Below are 19,906 nucleotides of genomic sequence, written 5' to 3' on the forward strand. Positions count from 1 at the left end.
CGCCAACTTGAGCTCAAACAATCCTGGACTCATTAAACTCAGAGAAAACTCCACCATTGCCCTGAGGGAGCCAGGATCTCATTCCTACAGTGTTTTCTTTAGTGCCGAGAGATAAGTATCGGGCGTAAATACGATTTAATCAGGCACCAGGCTGAATCCCACCTATTTTACAGTTCGATATAATTTTGCAAGTCGCTGGCCAGGATAATGGCGCTGATGTTGCAGCACAACCCTACAGGTTTGCTAACAATATACGTAACGTTTGGCCCAGCCATTCAAAAAAATCCTGCAAATAAGCCTTTGACCTCAACACCGCCGAGGTTTCCATCTTAAACAAGAAGTCAGCCACAGCTGGAAGATGGGAGGCTGCTACAGCTGGCTTTCTACTCCTCGTTTCCTAAGAGACAACATTCGCAGCCATTCCAGTCCCCAGAGCCGTCAGCTCTTCCCGACTGACAGGCCTCAGTAACATCCCTTGTGGCACAACGGGTTTTTGGTTATTTGAAGTCTGTTCCTCTCAGTCAAAACGTGCTCGTCCCTGACATCCCAACTAAAGAGCAAAAGATGGGAAAGCTCAGCCCTGCCATTCACCAGATCCGAATATGCATCTTTTGTCCCCATTTCATAAACTCTGCTTATAAATTCAGAAAGCACGATCTCGCATACAGCGTTTACCAAATTAAATGCATATTTCATAAAATAATGTTTTAATCTTGCACGCTGGGCTTTTCACATTGCAATTACCACCAGCACAACACGGAGCAAAAGAAGAGCCGTGGTAGGACCGTGGCTGCCCAGAAGTGATCCCTTGATTCTCGATACAGAAATTTGCCATAAGAAAACACATTGCTGGCTCGGAAATCTGTAATCTCACCTGGGTGCAATCACGATAACACAGCCAGATCGCTTTTCTAGGGCCAAGAGGGGGGGTTTGGATCTAGACATCTTCAAAGCTGCATGCTTAGTCCTCCCTCTGAATTCCCTGAGCAAGAATCCTAAATGGGAGCCAGGGTGTTAATACCCTAAACTGACCTTAACAGCATTTCCAAGTGTTACACACTTTCCAAACAGGTTGTTTTCATTAGGGTACCTTAATAAGGATTAGAATAATCCACTATTCCGGATTGAAATTTTTGGCCAAAGTACCTGCCAAAGATGTGACGCGTGACATTAGCCCATCTTGCCTGCAGACACAGCGTTGGAAAAGGATTTTCTGCTGAATTTCAGCTGAATTCACTGAAGTCATCATTGGGGTTTATAAATCAGTGGCACTCTTTGGTGACAAACTTCCTTCAGAGCAACATGTGGTACACAAGAGAGGAGCCCAACCTGGAGGCATTTTTTTTTTTTTTTTTTCCCAAAGCTCTAATTCTGCTTCTCTCCCCTCAAATACATTTTTTTAAGAATATTCAAGAAGAAAAAGAAAACGCCCAGTTTCCAGGGCGTCATTTCTTATTCTCATAAAGTACTTTATGATGGTCTAAAGACTGAAATTTCAAACCATTTCACCATTGCCACACCACGGAATAGCAAAAAAATGACAATGAGAAAAAAGAAGAGTGGGAGGGAAGCACAAATTTAAATTATCTGGAATAGGAAACTATCATCTCTGCACAAACAAGCTTTAATCCTTCAAACACCAAGCGACTCGCATAAGCTTTTCTGCACTTTAATCCCTCTTCGACCATTAGAGTGAATTAATCCATTTAATTTAATCACGCTTCCCTGACAACCTGTTTTCAAGAAAAAATTAAGGCAAAGGATATCTAATGTAACACATGCTGCCGGTAATAACGACACATTTAGGTAAAGGTTTCATCCAAAGACATCAAGGGGTCCCCCAGCAGGAACACGCTGTCACTATTTTATGGATGATAAAGAAATCCTTGCTCCAAAAAAAATGTGAAAAAAAAAAAAACAACGAAGTCACAAAGATCTCATTGACAGGGACGGGATTTGCAGGACTGAAATGCGGAGGAGTTTTTCCAGGGTGTGAGAATTAGCAGAGCAAGAGCCAGCACTGCAACCTCCCAGCTCACCAGCCCTTGTTCTGGCCACCAGGTACCAGCCTTCCCACACTGCCAGGCCCTGCTTGCCTACATTTAAAACTCGCAGACTTCAAAATTACAATCACATTTTTAACAGACCAAAATAAACAGCAGCTTGTACCAAAAAAAGGGCAATTAGAAAGTTACCATTCCTCCAACTTCTCGTTAGTAAAAGTTTTATAACCCTCCAACATGTGGCACTCCAGCATAAAACCTGGCAGAAGGAAAAATGCCCTTGTCTACCTTTCATAAATATAGCAACATTTCAGCGTTGGCAAAGATGGCCTGGTTCCTATTACTAGCTTTTTTCCATTTTAAATTTACTAGTTAATTTTATAGAAACAAATAAAGGGACCTGCATATTATAAATCTATTAAGGATAAAAAACATAACTCTGAAAAAAAAAAAAAAACCCACAAGAAAAATCTCACACCTTCCCTCCAGCCCTTTCCAATTTTAATTTATATACCTTTTAAAAGAAAAAAAGTGCCTCTCAGTTGAGCTGGGAGGTCTTCCCTTAGTCCCTAGTAACTGGCACATGTGTGGCATCATTGTTCATACCTCAGCAATAAGAAGTTTCATTGACCCATCCCTCTTTTCAGGTAACTAACTCCACCTGCTACTGATAAATAGGAAAAAAAAAATGTTTTTTTTCCAAGTATATTTTCATCTAACCCCAACAAGAAGTTGGTAAGGGAAGCTGAAGGACAGAATTCAAGAGGGTTTCAAGTGTTACGCCTCCATCTGGAGTTAATGAGGTTGCACCTGCTTTTCACAAGGTGTGAACGTGACCCCCCAAAAGTGCTCAAGGGAGGCACTGGCACTGCCTCCAACCAACCAGCAGCAGGGAGACATCTCCATGAGGGATAAGGTTCGGAAACGAAGCATCACTTTGTATCACGAGGAACGCATTAGATCAAGAAAAAAATCATTAGAAGTCAACACAACCAACTGATATTGTTTTCCTCCAACATCAGTGAAATTTTATGCCGGTGAAAACCCAACTGAGTTCGGTGACCAGCAGCTACAACAGGGATGTGTCCGGACAACACGTGGGGGAGCAGCCGGTGAAGTAGGTTCAGTTGTGTTTCAGCTCATGGGCAACTTGGCCAACGCTCTCCTCCAGGGACTCCCCCGCCTTGGCCTGGGAAGTCTTCCTCACCACAGGACCCCTCTGGTCGGCACATGGGAGTGAGTAACTCCACGGGCCTGGTCAGGGTGGGAGAGGATGACAACGCGGCCATGGGATATTTACAGAACACCTTCAACAACAGTTTGCATGGGGCAGAAGTGTGTCATCAATTCCAGCATGGACCAAATGGGAAAAAAAGAAAGAAAAAAGAAAAACAATAGCATTGCCAGCACATGTTTCTCTTTCAAAATGCTCCCTGGACCATGAGTTTCCAGTGTAGCTCTAAGTAATGTCTAAGCCTACAACTGATTTCCAGCTCACCAGATTTGCCTTTTCTTGCAACTTTTTCTTTCCTGATCCAGGATTTACATGTATTTTGACAAGGCGGGATAGGCCTGCGTGTTCATGTGCTAATATCTGAGCGATGGCCACATCTGCCAAAGGCAGTAACCAACCACTCAGCCACTGCTCAGAGCCTTGCACAAAAGGAAGCGAAGAACCTGAGCTCGACTCAATTTCTAAGTCATGTTTAGTCTTCTCAATTTCATTTCTTATTGGAAGAAAAGAGGAGAAAGCTTTGCTTAGCTTCTGGGTAATGTTACAGAGATATTTGTTCCCTTGAAAGAAGGCAGCCTGTCATGTTCATCTCGGAACCACAAAACTGGAATTTTTTAGGCAATCAGGGGACAATTGAGCAAGAAAAACGACAGAAGACAGAACTGCAGGCAACTGCCCCCCTCCCAAAAAAACAAACAAACAAACAAAAAAAAAAAAAAAAACCAACAGAAAGAAGCCTTTCTGCCTTGGTCCTCACCCATGTGCGGCAGTGTTGGACACGAGCATGTTGCTCAGAGCTCCCAGGGCAGATGCAAGACTCACACCTAAAAACACTTTTATTTTTCCCTTAGCACACCCTTAGAGACTGGTAGAACCCACGTCAGAACAGCCCCAAAGATCTGCTGATGGAAATAACCAGATAACCTTCAAGGACCTGGAAACTCTTCATCCTCCAAATAAATTCCAATCTGCCTTTTTTTCCCCTTTTCCAAGTAAAGTGGAAAGGGGAGATCCTCCCATCTCCCAAACTCTTAACAGTGTTGTTCTTAAAACTTTTTGGAGATACTTCAGTAGAAATCACTGAAGAAATACTAAATAGAATTTCATCCTAAAGCCTTGCAGGTTGTTTAAGGGCCACATCCACGACTGCATTCAAGTCTCATTCTCTCTTTGACAAGTAACTTCTCATTTAAGGTGATGGGCATGTGGGTGCCTCAGAAATATGCTGGAAACCTCATCAGCTTTGTCAGTCTTGAACTACAGAGTTTATACATACCTCCTCCCTACATATTTAAACTACTTTGTGAGCTAAATCACAGATTCTCTGCAGTCACAGAAGAACATAAAGTAAATCTGGCCATCCTTCTATGATGCATCACTACCAACCACCAAGCTTAAGAACTACCACAGCTTGATTTTCAGCTCCCAAAGTAGGCTTACAAGTCTGACACTAATGAAAAAAAGTGTGTCTGAGCACAGTTGCAATGCGAGACACTGAAAAACAGCAAAAATATGCTATTAATTTCTTGCTTAGTATAAGCACACTCCAAAGATTTGTGTTGACTTTGTAGAGCTACTGCAATTAGTTATAAATGATTAAGTGAAAGACTCCGACTCCGTCCAAGTCACAGAGGATACAGACACTGACTTCAGTTACTGCCCCGCTAATTGAAGTACTGCTCAACCCAAAGTTAACTTAGCGTGCAGCTAGTAAAACGTCTGATTCTTTTCCTTTTTCCAGCAATGTTGTAAAGAACACATTATAAAAGTTAGCATCATGCTACAGAAACATGCCCAGAAAGACTGGGGTGATTTCTCTGCCGATTTGTTTCTCCTTAAGTTGAAACATACACCTTGGGTAGCCTTTTGCATACGCTTATTTCAGAAGAACGTGTGTTATATATGAAATATGAACTTTCCAAGTTCACCTTGGAAACCAGGCTCGGGTTCTCGTTTTACCTCCGGGAAAGAAAGACGAGGACTGGCAAAGAGATGGTCTATTTAAACGTTAGGAGAGTGGAGGAAGATGAAGGAAAGAGTAACTCATGTAATTCTGTAGAAGACTTCAAGCACTTCATGATGTTTCGGGGCTCAAAAAAGTGTCTTATTCATAGGATCCACACCAGAAATGAGCAGGTTACATCTACCAGAGTTCAGAGACCAATTCTTACCCTGTAACGTCCCTGGGGCTCCAAGAGGTGACTTCTGGACCCTCCTTTCTCATATTCTGTGCCACCTCCTGGCACAGGGAGCAAAACACGCTCCTGTGGGTGCTGGGGGACTGTGACCGACTGTACCTGCCAAAAGGCTTCACATCCCTGGAGAGACACGTCATCCCAGCTCAAATCCCCACCGCGTACCTGCACGGCAGCGACCTCAATCCTAAAATGCTTCCAACGGAACGGAAAGTTCCTCAAATTAACGACCTGAGTGACGCTACTGAGAGCCCTGAATTACTTTCAGACTTTTTTCTTGACATCGGCTTGATGATTTACTGAACCGCGAGACTCCACTACTAAAATAAAAGTACAGTGTTGCATTATAGAAAAAAAGAGTTTGTGGGACAGGAGGTGACTGTGAATGTATTATAGCGAGTGTTCACTCCAGCAACGGAAAGGGAAGCGGGGATTTACTTTCCCATCAGGGCAAAGGACTAATGCAAAGCAGTAAATCATTATCTCCCACAGAGAGACAGAGAGACAGACTTGTCTCCTGGAGAGATGAAGGACAGATAGATCAGCATTTTTTTATTACAGATATCCTGGCTTGTGTCAGCACTGGCGTGGCCAGCAGGGACAGGGAAGGGATCTGAGCCCTGGGCTCGGCACTGGGGAGGCCGCCCCTCGGTGGGTGGGTTCAGTGTTGGGCCCCTCACCCCAAAAAGGCCATTGAATGACTCGAGCGTGGCCAGAGAAGGGCAACGGAGCTGGGGCAGGGTCTGGAGCACAGGTCTGCTGGGGAGCGGCTGGGGGAACTGGGGGGGTTCAGTCTGGAGCAGAGGAGGCTGAGGGGAGACCTCCTGGCCCTCTGCAACTCCCTGCCAGGAGGGGGCAGAGAGGGGGGATGAGTCTCTGGAGCCAAGGCCCCAGCGCCAGGCCCCGAGGGAATGGCCTCAAGCTGCCCAGGGCAGGGTCAGGCTGGCTCTGAGGAAGGATTTCTGTGCAGAAGGGGCTGTTGGGCGTTGGAATGGGCTGCCCAGGGCAGGGGGGAGTCCCCGGGATCCCTGGAGGGATTGAAGAGTCGGGCTGAGCCAGCGCTGAGGGATCTGGGGCAGTTGGGAACGGTCAGGGGGAGGGTCATGCTTGGGCTGGAGGACTTTTCCAACCGAGAGGATTCTGGGATTCTGTAAAAAGCTTCTGAACCCGCAGATAAGGAAGTCTTAGTCTTTCACAATTCACGATGAAACTTTATCATGAAATAAGGAAAAAGTTAAAAAATCCAACATCAGCCTTGACTTCTATGAAGTCTGGATTTTTCTAGGCCATTACCCACCTAGAGAAGAATGTAAATCATGAATATTTCTTCAGCTGGTGGGGACGAGACAGGGGGAAGAGAAGAAACAAGCCTGCCTGCTCCTCTAACTGGATGATACATTTTTGCTATGGCTAAAAATGTGCTAGCTAGTACTCAGCAGCACAGGATTTTCCCTCGCTCCGTGATATTTTCTTTAGGCATGAGAGAATAAAACCCTCTAACGGTTCCATTTTTACCATTTTGAAGAACACATTGCTTGGCTGCAGGAACTCACATGTCTATTCCCTAGAGACAGATTCACGTCAGAAGAAGAAAAGCTTTCTCAACACTTTAACCAAGCAACCTTTACCTAAAACATCTCAAAAAAAACTTCTTCTCCCCACTGGTTATTTTAAGTGTTTAAGACAGTCACCCAAAATTCCTTTGGAAAAGGATTTCACACAGTAGATTTCATGGAGAATTAAGCTTTCTAAGGAGAGTTTGCAGCTCATCCTTGCTGCAGGAGGATCCTCCTGGCTGGGCCATGCCCTGTTTCAGTCTTCCAAGAGAATAAACACCCTGTAGGTAGGATGACAAGCCGAAATCCTACATACAGACACCACTAAGAAGTTTCTGCAGCTCCCTGACCTGAAAAATAATACAGGCCAATTAATTTGCAACTGAAAAAGTCAAACAATTAGAAAGAAGATTCCAGAGAAGAAGATTCCAGAGAAGAAACTCAAAGTTTTGATTGGAACAGATAAAGTTTTTAAAACTCTAGTGCAATTTCTGCATTTTGCACACACAAGTTTAAACACTAATGCTTAAATAAGATCAATGAAGGTAACCCAGCACCCAAACCACGTGACACAGCACCAGCCCACCTAGGAGATGACCCAACCGCTCACCTACGCTGCTGCACACCCCTGCCCTATGCTGTTAGAGGACCAAAACCACAACTGAGCTGAAACTCAGCCCCAACTTCTTCACGTCCTTCAGCCATTTAGCAGTGCCAGTCTTACCTGTGCAATGATCTGTTTTGCAGAAATGCTGCTCCTGGTACTCAGGGAGGGTAAAAACCACCATCAAATACAACGTTCTGCAATGAACAGGACAGATAAAAGGGACTGTGGATGGACACCCTGGTCCCAAGAGACATTGAAAGCTGACGCTAAACCTTCTTCCAAGCAGCCACCGGGACTTGCCAGACCCCAGGCAGGATTTCTGCCCCTCGGTCACAGCTCCCATATCATTCGGCCTGGAATTAGCAATCACCTCCCACCAGCCAAAAGCCGAAGTAAAACAAGGTTTTAAAAATAACCTTGAGAGATGCTGCAACGCAACGTGCGAGAAGGAAGTTGGCTGCTCTCCTAATTGCGGGAGGAAATTTCTATTCCAGCGTGTTAAATATGAAACAGAAGGAAAAACGAGAGCCCTCATGCTTATGAGGTGCTACTGTGGGAAGTTATCAATAAACTCTCCTCGATGGTAACGGCAACAGCCCAATTTAAATCACATTTTGCTGACCAGGGCGACTACCTGGTTTAGGACTGAGAATGGTGCTACTTCGAGAGAGAGATGCTGCAAATAAATGGAAATTTTAAGTGGTGCTAAGTGAACCCACACATCACACATCAACAAGCTGGGTCTAGAAGATTGCAGAGAAAGGCAGGAATGGTAGCTGTTGTTCAGAAAGACAAACAGACCACCACCATAAGCACCCGGGACAGAAAAGACAAGGGTCTTCATCAGGAGGGATGGACAAGCTGAGCTGAGGTCTAAGATGCAAGTGCTGAGAACCCAACAGGGGAATTTTGTACCGAAAGCTGACAAAAAATTGGGAAAGACCTAAGCAACGCTGAGTAAAGCGGCTGCTCAACAGGTAGGTGAATGCCAGAAGAAAGCAAGCAATGGGAACTCATCCACACCCCCTACGCAACAACAGGCTCCTTCAGGATGAAGAGCTGAGCACCATCCATTTACCTCAGGACTTCAGAAATCCCAACACAAAGATGGTCGACTTAATATCCAATACTGGAATATCATGTCCTGGAGAAGACGGCTTTGTGAATATTTGGGAAAAGTACTTATTTACGACGATGTAATGGTCAACGTGGGAAAATTTCAATACTGGTATTTGCTTAACTGTGGGCAAATGGGGATACAAGTTCAATGGGACATTAGGACTCTAAAGAGCAGCATCCTCTGTTGAACACAAGCCATGATGGACTTTGGTAAACAAGTTCTGTGGGTCTGGATTAAGAACAGATCTTGAAGCAGGAAGATGAAGGCAGGGGGGCCACTATATCTGGTCCATGACTAAAACCATTCCCATGCCCCAAGCCAACCCTTCATGGGATGACCGATGAAGCAATCCCCTACAATTTGCCTCTGCCATAAAGAAAGCCTGTTTTCCCACAATCCTAAAGCCACCATAGCTGGGACCAATATGCTTTCTCAATAGCAACAGAAAACTCTTTTCATCCCTTCTTCTGTCCCTCAAGGTAGCAACTGCCATTCAAAATGGCCAGTTCTACCAACTGAAGGATCCAAGGACACAAGTCCTACAACCAACTCTCCAGCTCCCCCACAGAGCTGCAGAGAACAAGTGACTATAGATGCTAACGCCAGCTCCAGACACGCTGTGGCTCATGTATTAGCTTTGTAGGTCTTCTGGAAAGAGTTACCAAAGATAAAACAATCTTTCGAGTTTCTGATTTAAAAGGGACTTCTGGGTTATGTCTTGTCTTAAAAGCCAATAAAATTTGCATTTATCCCTGGAGGCTCTTAGTACCAAAGGGTTCCCATTGGGCTTTAACAATGCTACTGCCCTTTTTCATGAAACAATGACAAATTCTAGTTCTCTTGATGGATGCTTATCCTCTACAGAAGACAACAGCAAAAACGAAATGAATACTGAGCATCACGATGTTCTTATAAAATTGTTTGGTTTCCTTAGCAAAACAAGATGAAGGACTCAGCAATAAGTAATAAAGATGAGTTAAAAGAGATACCAATCTCAACATAAAAGCCAGCTCAGGTTCCTCCCAAGCCCTTTCAGCAAAGTGGATCTCTGCTCTTCTGTAGGGCTTTCGGCAGAGATTTCATTCCTAGTTTTGTCAAGATTGCTCACTGTAAAGACTTTAGAGGAAAAACAATAAAAGCAAAGGGAAAGAAGTTAAGGCACTTCAGAGTCTAAACAGTCACTGAACTATTGGTCACGCAGACTTCAGAAAACCATTCATCTTCCAAATGAACCCACCAAGAACGGCATTTCAGTGGCTCTGACAGAACAGCCATCCTTGTGGGAGGTCTAGTGAAAATTCTCAGTGCCTAGGACTTACACAGCGGGGAGGAAGATAACACTGCTTAGCAGGATCACCCAAGAAAAGCAATTGCTGTTTTAACAGAGGGCAAAATTCCTTCCACGTATTTATAGCCAGAGGCAGCTTAGCCTGGCTAACACAATGGGTACAGGTGGCACTTCAATACTGAAGATCCTCTACCTACCTTGGGAGGGAGGAAGGCTCCAGGAAGGGCACAGAAATTCCCACAGACCTACTGGCCACCAGCAAGGCGGGGTGTTAAGAGGTACGGGAAGTCAGGCATCGGGTATCTGAACCAACTCAAGGAATTTCCTATCGTAAAGGGTGTTTGGTCCTCGGCAGAAAACCAAAACTGATTACGCTGGACCCTCGCTCATTCACAGGGTAATAAGTATTTGCTGATAATTACAGACACTTCCTAGATTAAAACCATCACTCTTAAGCAAGGAGACCTAAACACAAACTGAAATACGCTGTATCCAGCTGAGGACTCAGACCACGAATCCCAGTTCGCCATTCACGGCCCTCAAGAAACATGAAAACATGTTAACATCAAGGAGAAATTTCACATCCTTATCTGCAAGTATTGCATCTGCTGTGCAGTACATCTGAATGACCAAGAGGCCCATGAAAAACAGGCATTTTACATCGCTTTCAAACGAGTCCCGCAACAGAAATGACCCTGGAACAGATGAAAAGCAAAATCATTACGTGGATTTATCCCATCAGCACTCATGGTCTGGATCGTTCACTAGAAGCATAACAGGCTTCGAGCAACACAAAAACTGTTGCAGTAAATTCACTTCCTCCTCTTTCCTTCCTTTTGGATGCAAGAAGCAAGAGAGCAATTTTTTATGCTGAAGATGTCGGTGAAATTCCAACACTGGGCACCGGCTCCACGAATTCCCTGGGCTTGGGCACACTCCACTTTGCTGAGCCAAAACCCAGCAGCACAGCAACTGTTTGTTTGCTTGCCCAGGATGATTTGAACCATGTGAAACACTCATGTGACGGCAGCTTTGCAACCAGAAGCACAACCGCTATAAGCCAGCAGCTCTGCAAAGGTTTTTGGTGTTCATAGATAAGAATAATTAACAAACCCACAAGCTCAGCTGCGATCTCTGACACACCCCCATCAAGCAAGTCCTCCTACTCAACCTCTACATCTCATGCATCTAGCAAAACCTGGGCATTTAAAGTCCAGCCAACCTGCCCCGGTGGTTCCATCAGGGATCCTGGCTCAGACCCTGAGCTGAGCAGAGTCAGCACTGACCACTGGAGAAGGTTAAAGGAGAACAAAGATGGGTAAACTCCAAATTTCCTCCTCTCACCCTATTTTTCTGCGCAGGAGGGAGAGGTTCCCCATCACCACAGCTTTCTCCCAATGCCTGGTTCTTTCTAGACAGGAGTATTTTCATCAGACACTTGGCATTTTACAGAAGCAGTGCCAAAATATCTTATAATACTCTTCAAAATCCAACCTGCAATAAAAAATTTTAACCCTAAATATTTTACAAAGACATCTTTACTTGTTTTGTATAAAGCAGATACAACTTTTGATGCAAAATTTGGGTTTGTTGGTCTTTAGTTGTGGTGGTTTGTTTCTTTATGACAGCAAATAAATCTTGTACCAGGTAAGAAGGAAACAACTAAACTCTGAATAAGGTCTAAAAATGACAATACCGAAGAGCGATCCAGGGTGGAAACCGTGCCTTAGCGCCTAGAAACCAGGCATTTCTCTGCCTCGCGGCTACTCTGCAGGGTTTTCAACATCTCTGTCTATATGCACACAGTTCTCAATTTATTCAAAACAAATGTATAAACACGCTGGAAGAGTTTTTGAGAAGAGTTGGTAACCAAAAAAAAGAAGTTCCCGCAATACACCAAATGGCAGAAATCATCGGACACTGCTACAGAAGGATTCGTACATTGAAACATGCAGTAGGTTTTAATTACATTGCAATAAAGTGCTACATACATGGGCATTTTTTCTGATTTACTAGATCACTTCTTTAAATTATAAGCCAAGCTGTGTTTTTAAGAAAAACACTTTTTAAAAAAATAATTAAAAATAGAAACAGCACTTCAGCAAACATTTGGAAAATTTTCGGAGTCGATTGTTTATTGGGACTCCAACTGATTTTAATGAAAAATATGGTTATAATTTTAAAAAACAGCACTTTTATGTTTTGCATAAGGAAAGTCCCTACAATGCAACCTCCAGGGCACTTTTTAAAGAAAAAAAAAAAATCTCAAATGGTCACAGGGCTCTCTGGCCAAAAGCCCTCCTTGAAAACCAAAAGATGTGGGTTGCAAACTATTTCAAGTATCCACAACAAGTGAAACTGGATGTAGAAAAGTATGTTCTCAACATTTACTTCTGTTTATGGTGAAACTGGAACCAGATGACCCCTAACAACATATTGTGTGAACGGGTAATTAACCAGCTGCAGATGGAGCCCAACTGCTGATCATTTACATTCACGGCGCTGATCATTTCCAGCCAGCTCAGGGAAGAGGTCAGCTGGGGGGTAATCGGGGCTGGTCCCTCCCAGAAGAGCCTCCAAAACTGCATCAGGCAGGCTTGATCCAGCCAGAGTTATCTCTGTCTTATCAGAATTACCAGCTCTGGAGAGATGCTGGCTCGGTGCCGGACATCTCACCAGCTCCCGGTGCAAGGAGGTCCCAGCGGGGCTGTGCTGGTGGGAGGGGGGTTCAGGTCTTTCTCCCATGGGTGGGTGTTGCCTGTTGGCTCTCCTGTAGGCAGAACCTAGAAGGGCAACGGAGCTGGGGCAGGGTCTGGAGCACAGGTCTGCTGGGGAGCGGCTGGGGGAACTGGGGGGGTTCAGTCTGGAGCAGAGGAGGCTGAGGGGAGACCTCCTGGCCCTCTGCAACTCCCTGCCAGGAGGGGGCAGAGAGGGGGGATGAGTCTCTGGAGCCAAGGCCCCAGCGCCAGGCCCCGAGGGAATGGCCTCAAGCTGCCCAGGGCAGGGTCAGGCTGGCTCTGAGGAAGGATTTCTGTGCAGAAGGGGCTGTTGGGCGTTGGAATGGGCTGCCCAGGGCAGGGGGGAGTCCCCGGGATCCCTGGAGGGGTTGAAGAGTCGGGCTGAGCCAGCGCTGAGGGATCTGGGGGAGTTGGGAACGGTCAGGGGGAGGGTCATGCTTGGGCTGGAGGAGCTGCAAGGGCTTTTCCAACCGGGATGATTCCAGGATTCTGGAGGGTCTCCCTGCCCCACCTCTGCCATGCCAGCCCTCTCCTGCTCACTGCACCACAAATGTTCTCCCAGCCCCTTTGGTTTTGTGTTGCTGTGAAGATCTCCAAGTGACCCTAACTGGACTTGGACCAGCCTGCACTTAAGTTGCCTTGATCTTCCACAATAATTTGGGCATTCCTCTGCTCTTCCAGTTTATTCACACAGAATTTCCACCTCCCCTCTACAGGCAGTGCCTCTTCCACAGGCTTTGCAGAGCACACACGATGCAACACTGTTTTCTCCCGTCTCACCTGGAAGCTCCTCCACGTTGCTCTGATGTGAACAGCAGCACCTCGGAAGCCGGTGTGAAGACAGAATTTATCTTTTTAAATCACTTCCAAGCTAACATGGTACTAACCTCTGGAATATAACCCACCACATGGTAAATACAGCAGGAGCTGAGGCTATTCAGACACCAAAGGGCTGGAGATGATGCCCCTTCTCTGCAGAAGCACCATCTGCTAAATGCCAATAAATCCCCAAATCTGCATCCCCTGTGCTAGTGCCCATTTGGAAGGAGTTTTTAACCAGCAGCCATATTTTATCCCACTTTTTTTACGGCTAAAATGCAAGTCACACTTTTAAATGCACCCAAAAATCATTTAAATTAGGAATAAAACAACACTACCAATAGTACACATATACACATATGTATACATACACACATATACATACGGACATACTTTTAAAAAGGGCCGGTTTCATCAAGCTGAAAACAATTATGAGCCAAATCAGTTGGGAAAAAGAACATAATCAGAAAAATATGAAGACTAATTGAAAATTGTTTAAGAACATTTTAACTAGATGCTCCAAAAGCCACAATCCCACAACTGAAAAAGGCAGCCATGCTAGTTAAAAGGCAACCTGGCTCAGACGGAAGTTAAGGAGGCTATAAAAAAAATTTAAAAAAAAAAAAGAAAGAGGGAACATGACAAACAAAATAAAGAAAAAAGCTCAAGCTGACAGAAATCTGGTGTTAGGTTGTACAGATTGCTGATATGGGAAGCAAGAGGACACATGAAGAAATTAATGGCTGGTCAAGTTAAGAGTAACAGCTATTTCTTTTTAAAGCATGTTATGGGTAAAACAGCCCAATGGATTGTTCCTCTAGGAAAAGGAAGAGGTTTCTTGGGGGCGGGTGTTCCCCCCTGGGGAAATGCAGAACTGGAAAAAAAGTTGTTCAATAGTATCTTATTCCGCATTGCTAAGGGAGGTCATCACGTCAGTGACGTGCAGAACACTCGCCCTCTTGCATCGGTGCACAGTGAAACGGCAGGCGGGATGATAACGGGCCATTTTTAGTTCAGTAGACAGTACATTTTAAATGTACAAGCAAGGAAATATTGCTATGACTTCTCCCAATATACTGGATTTGGTTCTGGTGTCCAAATTCAAGAACGTTGGGGAAAAACTGCTCTGATGTCCTACCCCAGCAGATGACCAGACTGGAAAAATTTGAGTTTTTCCATTGGGAGGCAGAACCTGACTGATTCCTTCTACCATAGTGAAGGTTAGTGAACTGTAAGTGCTCAGCCAGGGAACTCGGGTTTGCAGTTTAGAGCCACAAAAATCAATCCAAGAATTTCAAAGAAAGCCAAAGGTAGAGGTAGACGAGAAATTAGGTCCATGTTATTATCAACGAGAGTGATCGAGTGAATAGACACACCAAGCGCAAAGTACCTTAATATTTGGAGAGAGCAGAAGACTGAAGAATATCTTGGCAATTATTTTCCACTGATTGTATCTGCAATCCTTTAGGAAATGAAGGGAACAAACATTAAAAAAAAAAAAAAAGAGAAAACAACAACAACAAAGCAGAGAGGACAGAGAGCAGACAGGCAAGAAAAATTCAAGAAGAGTGGAAGTAAACAGCACAGAAACCTGCCAATGACACTAAATTAAGGTATTTGAACAACTGAAGACAACAAACTTCGAAGGAATTTTAAGGGAAATTAAATACACAACTGGTATACTTGGAAGGACTGGTCAGGGGACGCACAGAAAGGACTGGAAGGTTCGGAGGGGGCAGGAAGGGGCCCAAGAGAGTGGTGAAAGCTGGAGGAGCTCCAGTCATGAGAGGAGAGCAGAGCACAACCTGAGTGTCCAGGAAAGCGGCTGGTGCAGAGCTCCAACGGCTGAAGGGCTGGAAGGAACAAAATGTGTTTCCCAGCTCTACAAGGACCACGGAGATCCATGAGCACGGATCTACAGGTTACCCAGAGCACAGGCCACCGCAGTGGATCAACACGGCACGTGGACCCAAAGGGAGGAGCAGGAAGGGAGGGATTTGTCTTAAGAGCTGCGTTAGGTAACACTTCAAAAAGTTCAACTGGCACTGCAGAAATGCCAGATTTTCAAAGCCTATGGGATGAGAAAATCAACAGCGTTGCACCTTGAATTGTTTTGCTACCTTTAATAAATATATCTGGAGACAACCAACAGCCACTGTGAGCTGTCTGGGTTTGGTCCGTTGGCCTTTCAGATTTTGGGAATGTTTAATTGTAAATGGCAATCCTCTCGCTTCAAACGAACTTTTCCTATAGAAAAACTGCTGTCCTTTAAGCTGCCCAAACCCCTCGGTCTGGACTGAGAACATTCAGACAACTCTTAAGCCTGAAAATGGTTGGTTTGAGGGGAAAAATAAGTACATATATATATCGTAACAAAGAGTGGAAATTCAGAGAGAGGCACCAAGACCCTGTCTCATCCTTAATGGTACCATCCGATACCAGGCAATGGTACTAGTTCAACAAGAATAAATATAAATGAGAAACAACCAAAGAAATACTTTCCTAGTAAGCCAAACTGTGTGTACAATGCTGCCCTCTCCCCTCAAGGTCAGTCCTCCTCTGTGAGTCAGAACTTGATTCATTTTCCCGTAACACAGCAAGTTTAACAATCCAAGAATTTTCAAGTTTCATCAAAATCCATAAACACATTTTATTCTATCCAGAAGAACATTGAACTTGGCGGGATAGAGTACCACAGCAGTGGCCCCAAGTCAAGAAAAATCCTCTTTTGAAGAGTCAAAACATCTCCCAGGAGTTAAATGAACTAGGTCTGGAAAATGGGCATCTACTCTAAATACAAATATTCTCATTTGTCATAAACAAAATAGCCATAAAAAGCTCGTAATTATTCCACATTTACATTAACAGCATGTTAAAAACACGTCATCCTATTAGGTGGGTGAAATTATCCGGATTGGACAAATTGGCAAACTGAGGCACATGTGGATTAATAACTTGCCCAAGGCCACACAACGAGCACTATCAGAGTCAAAATCAGAACACCAAAATCCTTGGCTGCCGGAGCGGTGCTCAACTTATTTTTTCTTTCAAGTCTTCTTTTTTTTTTTTTTTTTTTTTAATTTGGTCTTTGCCACAAGAAGAAAAACATGAAGTACGGATCTATTATTCCTATAGGCATAAAGTTTGAAGAGATCACAGTCGACAGATAGTCTGACATCTTGAACAACGCATACGAGGAGTCATCTGCTAATTAATACCTGCTTCAAGGTCAGTAGTTGTGGTTGAACTGGAACATAAAGCTTTTAGAAAAAAACAGTCATTCTGATTTTAAAGGTTTTTCCAGGGATGATGCAATGTCCACCACAAATCTTGATGGACTGTTCCAGCAGCTCATTACCTCCACTCCCTCGCCTTTACCCAGCTCTGACCTTCACCATCGCATCTTATCAAACCTTTGGCTGCTTATATTAAAACAGGAGCTTCTATCCGTGTTTTCTAACAGACACCCAGAGAAGCAGAGCCCAAAATCCTCTTCCTTGGTATATCAGAGCTATTAATTTCCTCGAGCCTAGTATTGTAAATCCTGTTTCCTGACCCTAACCCTGATGAAGACTCACACTGTCACGTCTTTGTGCAACAAAACCACGAATAACACCAGCAGTATTAAGACAACCGCTGTATAAAACCCTAATGCTCAACAAAAGCGAACATTGCATTGCATGAAGTGATGCCCTGCAGGTGAAATAAAATTAACACTTGCCATGAGGACGTTCGGTAAGGCTCATGACATGGCTCATTAGTAATTTTTGCCTGAATTGTACTATTCTATGTCCTGCGAGGTGCAGCAATTGGGGAGGACAGGTCAAAAGAGTAATTAAAAATATTATTTAGAAGGTAATACTCCAAGCAGAGGTGTTCTCCTCTACTTTCATGTGTCAAAGAAAAAAATAGGTTCTTCTTTTCCCCTGTGGATTTTGGCCATAAGGAAGCTCATTCCTTCAGGACCACCTGAAGTCCACCAGAATTGATTTCACATTAAAGGGTTTTTTTGTTTAATCTATCCTACCCAGACACCCTACGCACCCAGAGTGTCTCCAAAGGACCCTCCAACTTCCACCCCTTCCTTAGTGTGTCTCTGTATAACCAGCCCACCGTGTCCTTTAGCAGCTCATATCAACTTATCTGCCACATTCTTCACAGCTGCTGGGATAACCATACCTGGCTGGAAACAGATTCACCGGTAAAGAGCGATCAGAAGCGAGACATTTAAGAACCATAAATGACAAGAAAGGCTTAAAATCCACCCCATGTGATAACAGAAAGACCACTGCTCTGCAGGAGGAAGACTTCTCTGGTTCTTTCTTCACAGAATCACACAGGTTGGAAAAGACCTTGAAGATCATCCAGTCCAACCACTAACCTCACACTGACCGTTCTCAAGAACATCACAACAAAATGGGCAGCAGATCAGCCATCACAACAAACCGTTTAACAAGGGGAAAATGAGCTGGATGTGAACTGAGCAATTCTATACTATTATACAGAAGATGTACCAGTAACAAGCAATGCCAGGCCTAAACCCAACAGAAGGAAACACATGTAAAGATCATCTTCAGCCTCAGGAGATTCCAGCTCAACGCGACTATGGGAACAGGACAAGTATGCATCCATCATTAAAGGAAATAACCATAAAATATAACTGCACCCAATCAATAACCCTTGAAAAAGCGCTCAGAGTTTTCAGACAGCTCAAGATCTGGTGGGAAGAATGCAAACCAGGTGAATAAGAAATCAACTTTTATTTTCCCTGCTCACTTGCCTTCTTCCCAAATCTCCGATTTATGAGACAGCCCCAAATCAGACATTCTGCTTCAAGTTAAGCCTGGAAAATTTTTCACAGGCACAGGCTGAGAACACACTTCACACATCACCAACCACATGTATACTGGCATGATACAACCAAAGCCCCCACCAAAACTGTTCTGCTACTAATCCCTCTGCATGATTTTCAGGAGCTACCACCCAGCTTTAAGCGACCTGACCTGCAGTTCACATCTGGTCAGCACTTCCGATAAACAATACTTTGCAGTTGGCTTTTACTGAGGTTTCCAACTGAACTGTAATTTTCCACATCTTCACAGAAACGAACGCTTGTGTCCTGGATGGCCTTCAAAGTTTTTATTCAATTTTATTTCTACATTCTCTTATATTACGCCTCCTCCTAAGATGGCAAGTGGATTCATCTTCTACCACCATTTTTATTAATAAATGGCAGCAAGCTTAAAAGTTATCACCTAAAATTAAAAATGAAATAAAGGGACAAAAAAAAAAACCTGTTAGACAAAATTGCGAATTCCTAACTCAATCTAATATTGGTTGTGAGGGCAAAACAGATATCTAGAAATCAAGTAGACCATCATTTCTAATCACCACAGTGCAGGAACATAGTTCAGATGAAGGTTTTTTGAGTGTTGGGTTTGTTTGTTTGGGTCTTTTTTAAAGGTGCCTTAAGAGAGAGCTGAAGTGCTGGCTGTTGCGTTCAGACCAGGAGCTCTCAGAGTGCATCTCGGGAAATCTGCCTAAGAGCAAATAAAACAAAAATCCTCCTCAACACAGTGAAATGGAAGAAAGGGAAAAGATGACCACATGCTAAGAGGGTATAAAAAAAAAAAAAACTACAAAATTCCACCTAAAAAAATAGTCATAAGACACAAGAAGCACCCTCCAGCCTAGACTTCTGATTTGCAATTGCAGATATTCACGGCATGCAATTAATAAATCCAGAACTTTACCCCTTAAAAGAACTCAAGATATTCATCTGAAACAGACCCTAGAGTCAGATCAGGTTTTTTTAATTCTTGGTGCTCTTCCAATATACTGGATACATCAAATATCAGGGACTTATTCTAATACCTTATTCAGTCCCTTGAAAAAAATTGCCACATCTCCTCTGCACGCTGGAGGGGTTCCCAGATACACAGGACCCAACTCCTCACCACCCAGAGGACAACCCAAATGTATTTCCAAAGCCTGACAGAGGAAAAATCGTCATCACCGAGAAGACAACGAGAGGAGGCTGAAAGCATCCTCACACCCTGAAATGGCATTAGAAGAACCAGAGCAAACATGTGAGGCAGGACAAATTGTGTGAACTGTCCAAAGCTGGCAAGCTGAGAGACGCTGCGGACACACCAGGGTGTGGAAATCACACGTTTCTAAAGTTGCAAAAGCCTGATGCAGACCAACGTCACTTTTTTTCGTCAAGTATTTTGCAGCTGTCTGATGGAAGCAGTGAGAGAGCACTGTGCCACGTGCTGAACAAAGTACTTTATATGGTTTACTAGAAGGAAAAAACCAACTGATTAGAGGTCCAGAAGGGCCTCTG

General features: G+C 44.0%; 1 protein-coding gene across 8 annotated transcripts in view; it reads right to left on the reverse strand.

Annotated features, from left to right (window-relative positions):
- The window catches only part of EXOC6B (exocyst complex component 6B), a 329,120-nt gene that overhangs the window by 182,827 nt on the left and 126,387 nt on the right, over positions 1-19,906 (reverse strand). For 3 of the 8 annotated variants that reach the window (XM_074904231.1, XM_074904230.1, XM_074904235.1), the window contains exon 7: positions 14,951-15,022. The exons of the other annotated variants lie outside the window; for them this stretch is intronic. In XM_074904231.1, the coding sequence (XP_074760332.1) occupies positions 14,951-15,022 (72 nt within the window). The remainder of the gene's footprint in view (positions 1-14,950; positions 15,023-19,906) is intronic. 8 annotated transcript variants of the gene reach the window in all.

This window comes from Athene noctua, chromosome 4, assembly GCF_965140245.1.
Source record: "Athene noctua chromosome 4, bAthNoc1.hap1.1, whole genome shotgun sequence".
Lineage (NCBI taxonomy): Eukaryota > Metazoa > Chordata > Aves > Strigiformes > Strigidae > Athene > Athene noctua.